This window comes from Patella vulgata, chromosome 5 (assembly GCF_932274485.2).
Source record: "Patella vulgata chromosome 5, xgPatVulg1.2, whole genome shotgun sequence".
NCBI classification, from domain to species: Eukaryota; Metazoa; Mollusca; class Gastropoda; family Patellidae; genus Patella; species Patella vulgata.
In genome coordinates this window covers 3,740,225-3,747,390 of record NC_065883.2, presented here as the reverse complement: position 1 = coordinate 3,747,390, position 7,166 = coordinate 3,740,225, and the positions used below count along the sequence as shown (strand labels likewise).

General features: G+C 35.8%; 1 protein-coding gene across 4 annotated transcripts in view; it reads right to left on the bottom strand.

The window, feature by feature from the left end:
- Positions 1 to 1,186: 1,186 nt before the first annotated feature.
- The window catches only part of LOC126822586 (NGFI-A-binding protein 1), an 87,680-nt gene continuing 81,700 nt past the window's right edge, over positions 1,187 to 7,166 (bottom strand). For all 4 annotated transcript variants that reach the window (XM_050551551.2, XM_050551548.2, XM_050551549.2 and 1 more), the window contains one exon: positions 1,187 to 7,043. In XM_050551551.2, coding sequence (XP_050407508.2) covers positions 6,616 to 7,043 — 428 coding nt within the window. In that variant the 3' untranslated portion in view covers positions 1,187 to 6,615. The remainder of the gene's footprint in view (positions 7,044 to 7,166) is intronic.

Below are 7,166 nucleotides of genomic sequence, written 5' to 3'. Positions count from 1 at the left end.
TGAGTTAGAGACTTAGCTACTTTAACTATAGCCTAAGAACAATTACTGATATATTTTGGCGACTTTTCGAAGAGTATTACTTGAAAACGTTGATTATCGTCCATCAGTATGTATTATAGTTTAATGCTATACCTCTTAAAGTTTGTGCATCTCAAAATTTCAGTAGTCAACCTAATTCAAACTTTTGTGCAAAGGCATGACTATTTGTTGCTCTGCTGTTACTGAAAAGTATTCAGCCCAAGGAAGATTTTGGGAATAGAATGAGTAGGGAAAAGAGACGAGAATTAACCTTGATGTCGATGGGGAATTTTATGTAGATCCGCCTCTGTTTCACTGATTTCGTATGGAACGCACGTCTCCTGACACTCCAGGGGCGGATCCAGGAATTTTTGCAGGAGGGGGTTTGCAGGGTTCCGGTTATGAAAATTTGAGTTGACAATGCATGATGCCATCATCATCTCTAAATTAAGTAGGCGTATATGCACACTGAACTTTTTAAAGAGAGAAATTCAACACCCCGTTTGACGTCAAGTTTTATTATGAATTAATACAATTACATTGTGATTCAGTTTCATTGATGATTCAGTTTCATTGATGCAAATTATTAATTGTGATATCACATATATCAGTATCATTATCTCGCGCTTTGAATGTCAATCCCATCCCACCATCTGATGATAAAGGATAAATCACACGGCCGTGACACTTTTCTCATAAAAGTGTTGTTTTACAATTGCTTTTATGTAGTTGAACAGGGGGTGGTTTGGACCCCCAAAACCACCTTCTGGATCCGACCCTGCACTCAACATATAGAATAGAGAGACTTACGTTCAGCGCTGAACGACCGTTTCGGATGGCCGAATGGTTAGTACGTTCGCGCTGTATCAGTAAGTCTGTCATTGAGTCAACTGGCGTGGTTTCGATTCTCCGGTTGTATGTGACAAGGAATAGGGTCGCCTGTCCAACCTTGTGGATTTTCTCCGGGTCCTCCAGTTTCCCCCCACTGCTAAAGACCCCTACGCACAAGCGATGGAAATAAAATTCAACCATGTAAGTCCCAAAATAACCTAGTTTGTGTGGAGTGGACCCTAAACTCTCTCTCTCTCTCCCCTTTGCTTAGTTAGACAGCCCCAAACTCACCACATCACCCATCTGTGTAAGAAAAAAACTGACTCAACAATATACGAAGTTTGAATAAATTTATTTTATAAATTATTTTATACATATACAATATGATATATATTTACTGGCTGGTCATTATGCAATATAAATTCATTTAATTATTTATAGGTCACATAGTGGGGGTGGGGTAGGGAGGTGTCACTGACACACTTACATATAGGTGCAATAGGTCAAAGGTCAAAAGACAAAGGTCAAAGCAGATATATTTGCATGCTTTCAAGTTACAAAGACAGATATAAAACAAACTGAACCTCTTTGATTTAGGCCCAAATAAAGCCCAAATCCAATGAAAGGAGGTTTAAAGCCCAAATGGGACCATAAAGGGTTGAAATTAGGTTTATTTGGTTTGTTACTTTCCTCAGTGAGGGAATGAAATCTTAACCAATAAACTTTTAGCTAAGAACTTGTAAATATAGTTAAGCCAGATTTAGCTAAGAACTTGTAAATATATTTAAGCCAGTTTTAGATAAGAACTTATAAACATATTTAAGCCGGTTGTAGCAGATCATATTTAAGCCGGTTATAGCTTGGAATTTATAACCATATTTAAGCCAGTTATACCTTAGAATTTATAGAGGATATTTGTCGTTTTAGAGTGAATAACATATTTTATTTCATCGAGAAGCAAGAAAACTTATATTTTCACGAATGCGTAGCATGAGTGAAAATATAAACGTTTTCTTGCTTAGAGATGAAATAAGATATGTTATTCACGACAAAACGACAAATGTTCTATTTATTTTATGATTTTACAATCATTTTAGGTAAAAGCAACATGGACTACTTTGTCCGCTTCTAGCCAGTGGAATAACACTTTTATTTCACTGATAAAACGCGGTATTCCACTACTGATCATAAAATAAATAATTATATTTATCAAATACTTTTACATGGTACCCATGTAGAGACGGAATTTTACTAAAATATAATTGATGCTAACAACCAAGTGAAGATATCATCACGACAACTATTTTAATATATTATTATAATTACAAATGACTAGGTTTTTTCTTTTTAATTCTGTTAATAACATTGAAAAAAAAAAGATATAGAACTTAAAATGTTGCACCATTTTTAAAACATTCTATATTTAGAACTTGAGACAAGCGACATGAAGTCAGGTATACAGTCTGATTATAATACAGATCTATATTTCGTTTTGTTTTTTTATACTTTTGATGGCCTACACTACATGAAGATCTGACCGGTTGTAGTGGAAGGCCGAGTCAGGGGTCATACAAGCGGTTTTGACCCTATGACGTCAGATATTTAATTAATCAATCAAATTTTAACAACTGAAAATTAAGCCACATTTTCGTTGTTTTATAAATATTTGAAAGTTTTAAACCAAATTTGAAGTTTTTTTACCAAACTAACAAAAAAATGAAAAAAAAAACCCACTTATAGATCTACACATATAAATGAACCCCGTTTCTCGAAATCTTAACTAAAAATAAAATCCAATTTTAGTAGATACTTAAATTTTGATTGGCTAAGCGCTAAAATCAATCTAATATTATCCAATCAATCTACTAAAATTTGGATTTTATCTTAGTTAAAATTTCGTGAAACGGGCCCCAGGCCCACAATTATCCAATAACTTTATGTCATTGAACTGTTAATTCGATTTAAAAACAATCCAATTTCATGTCTGAAAGTTAAGATAATTTTCTCAGTCACCTTCAATAACGGTCAGGTCTGAATAGTAAATATAACTGAGCCGTGGCTGGGATGAAATAGGGGATGAAAGAAAGGGGATTGTGGGGGGAGGGGAGGGGGAAATGGGGGGGTGTCTGTACAATAAAATTATTACTAGAAATATAAACAGTACATACATGTAGCTACTACACGACCATAATAATACAAAGTTTTAAAAACGTTTGAGACAAAATTTTCCACGATTTGATGTACGTTTGTTTGTTTATAAGTTAATATATATATTTATATAATCTACTGTTTCTGTTTGTCCAACTACACATGAAAAAAAAAAATAAATAAAAATAACTGGCTACATAATTTCTTACAGATAAATAAAGTGTTTTCTATAAATAAATTAAAAAAATAACGCAAAAGAAGGCAGCAAAACTGAATAAGAAATTTAAAAACTGGCAATTAACAGGGCCTTGATATATAATCTCAAACAATTTCATTTAATAATAGAAACTTTTAAAATTTAAGAGAATAAAGCCGAAGAAATATTCATGTGATAATAAAATGAGTCGAGCGGTAATAAATACACTACGACGTCACTATAAAACTGATGTTGGCATCAACCGATTACACCCATATTTTTTTTTTTAAATTATGTAAATATAATGTTTTCCTTGTATTTACACAAATCACACTGATGATTAAACAACGGATCACATGACAATCACATGACGATCACATGACAATCACATGACAATCAGGATAATACCATCAACATATTATTAAATAAAACATCTCCTTTTAGTAACATCGTAACTAATCATTTACATCCACAGCAGTCGTCAATAAAATATACCTACATAAGACATTTTAAAATTTCTCTCACTGTCGGAGAATAATAAAAACAAAGATAGGTTGCCAGGCAACGAAACATATGCCCACAGCAGCTATATCGTCCGGGCAGTCAACAAGAGTTGTCGCATGTTTTTACTTTTTTCGGTAATGAAACATTTATAATACATTAAAATCTGATTAAGAGTAACAACTCATTGAGTAATTATCAGAAAACCATTAGAAAAGCATACGAAACTTTTAACATCATGGATTTAGCTGTTCAAGTCATAAAGATTCATTGAAAATTAATATACTTGTTCGTCTCAAGACCTTAAACACTGTGTATAAATTTAAAGTCAATCGGATATTAACTTTAGCCTCTAGAGCGTCCACAAGATTTTTTGAAGTGATCAAGGGCCATAACTCTGGCAGTAATGATCGGAAATCGCTGAAAATCAATAGGCTTCTTCGTCTCATGGCCTGAAACACTGTATATAAATTTAAAGTCAATCGGACATTAACTTTAGCCTCTAGAGCGTCCACAAGCAATTGTGGACGCAGGACGGACGGACGGACGGACGGGGGCGACGACAATATACAACCACATTTCAATGTGGGCGTATAAAAACAGCTTCAAGTTCAAGCCTGGACATAGGGCACCTGTTAGGCGGGGTATTGCCATGGCGTAGAGTGTCACACTTCAAGCTCTAGTTGACCGGTCATCTTTGGCTTGCGGTCATAGTTTCGATCCCTGGTGTGAGCGTGCATTATGATAATCATAATGAAAATATGACAATTTGTCTGCGATATCACTCTCAGTGCCAGCCAAGAACAACATCGACTTTGTCAGGCAGAAATCATCATATAAAGAGAGAAATGGGGTTTAACGTCCACTCGACACAAACTAGGTCATTTCGGGACTAACACATGGTTTAATTTTATTTCAATAATTCTCTTGCGCATAGGCCTCTTTAACAGTGGGAGGAAACCGGAGGACCCGGAGAAAACCCACGAGGTTGGACAGACGACCCTACTCCTTGCCACGTACAACCAGGGATTCGAAACCACGTCAGTTGACTCAATGACAGACTTTATGGTACCGGGCGCACATGCTAACCATTCAGCCACCCAACCCCCGGTCATCATATAAGGTATATGTTATAATATAATAATCTGTGACAGGTACTTTATATCCAGGCTTGTTCAAGTTATGTGAAGAAAGTCGTACAACATTTTTAACCCTTTCGTATTTGGTACAAGTAGATATAGAGTACTCCAGCTCCTTGTAGCCCATTTCACGAAATCGCCCAAAACTACTTCACCCCAATCTTCTAATATCTTTGTAACAGATGACTGTTTCGACATGTGACGTCACATCACGCGGCGTCAATCATTAGCGCATGCATTGTTTACATAAGACGTTACTGATTCAGGCTAAATGGTGAATTATACTTATTTTAATACCCATTTACTCTCAATAGGAAATAATTTTTACCTACAAATAATTCAAACGTCTGTCTTTATTTTTCTAATACATAAAAAAAAAATGTTTTAGAATTATATTTGTCTAAGGAAAAAAGTTAATATTTGGGACTTATTAAGTCACATCGATGTCATCCTGATCAGTGATTGTAGCGGCCTAGTGAAAATTCACTGCTGATCAGTGTGACTTCACCCTAGACAATGTCTCAAAGCGCCAAGTCACAGAACAGGACACAAGTACAAATCAGATGATATTAAGTGATTCTTACAAATTTTCAAACAAAGATTTGATATTAAACAAATGTGAAAGAAATTAATGCTGAATACATAAGATTAAATGATACCCGGGTTACAGTGTTGTAACACACAGTTATTCACTTGACAGAGCGATTTGATGCTGTAGATGAAGCAGTTTCTGGCGATCCATGTGTTTATGTGTTAAATTAATGCCCCAACCGCTACTCATGAAAAATAGCCTAACGTCCCACCAATTGAAGTACGATCGACATGAAACTTTGTACACCTGTTCCTTGGACCCTTGCGCATTGATTGACGCGATTTTTGATATAACGTCAAGATGGTGGCAATGGCGTGATGCTTGGTTCCTGGTCCGTGTCGTACTCGTTTACAATCTACATTACACGTACATGCCCCATGTGTTCACGATGGACTGGATGATCATCACATGTCTAAAATACAGTGGACTGGATGATCTTCACACGTCTACAGTACGACCAATCCTACAGGGAACATGATACATGTGTTCACGATGGACTGGACGATCATCACACGTCTTAAGTACAATGGACTTGACACGTCTACAGTACGATGGACTGGATGATCTTCACACGCCTACAGTACGACCAGTCCTACAGAGTACATGTACAATCTGGCGTTTGATCAAATTTCCAAACCACAAACTGCTGTGAAAAAATTATTAGATTCATAATCCTTTTTGTTTTGGTCGTCCGTAATTCGCGACATTAACAATGGTGTCGCAGTAACAGAATAAACAAACTGAACGACATGCAGTTTGTAGTTCGCTGGTTGCCATTTGGAAGTTATACCAAATACTCACCAAACAGCGTGAATGAGTAAAGTGAAGATTAAGGTTCATTTTTGTTTTTCCATCAACCTGACAAAAAGTTACTAAATTTAAAAAAAAAAATTCAAAGTTGAATACAAGGAAAATCGTGACATAATCGTGATATAGATAGAGTTGTGATTATATCAACTGATTTGATTGGTTGATTGATAAATATAATATATATATATATGACAATTATTGGAAGAACGACCATCAAAATATCCACCATCTTGATCTAGTTACCATGGTGACAATACATGACGATATAGATGAATAGAAATGAGCACGCGACGATGTAGGATGTTCATTTACAAGAGAGAAAAACAAAAACATTTAACACGTAATTTACGTAATATTGAGACAAGAGGTCAGGCAATTCGTTAAATCGTTAAATCACCGTTTTCAACCTTCACTGAGTTTGTATTACACACTATCAAATGTTCACCATTTTGTTTCGGAACGTCAAATGCACCATTGCCTGATTTACTATGCTTTATATTATTGACCTCTTCCTCTTCAACTTCTAATTTCCGTTTCTTATTCTGTCCGTCTTCCATCCCGCTATCCGAATTATCGTCACTACTGCCGGAGTTCTCTCCATCAATGCTAGAAGCTGGTTTCGATGACTGCAGCTCTTTTAATTCCTCTGCGAAACCAGACATTCCATACTGTTGAGCAATGCGTAATCCTTCGTCAAAAAGCGTATCTTGTAAAAATCGTCCTGTAGCTTGTGTACTGTCAGCGATGGCCGTGTAGTACGAACTAAAACTGTCGTTAGAATTATTAGGAGACCGACTGGAGGAATAATCTGAAAACATACAATTTGATCAATTATAATTTTCATTGAAGTGGTTTCCCCTTGTTAGTGGTGCATGACAGAGGACGTAGCAAGAAACAGTGTCTAGTCATTCGGATCGGATGCAAAACCAAG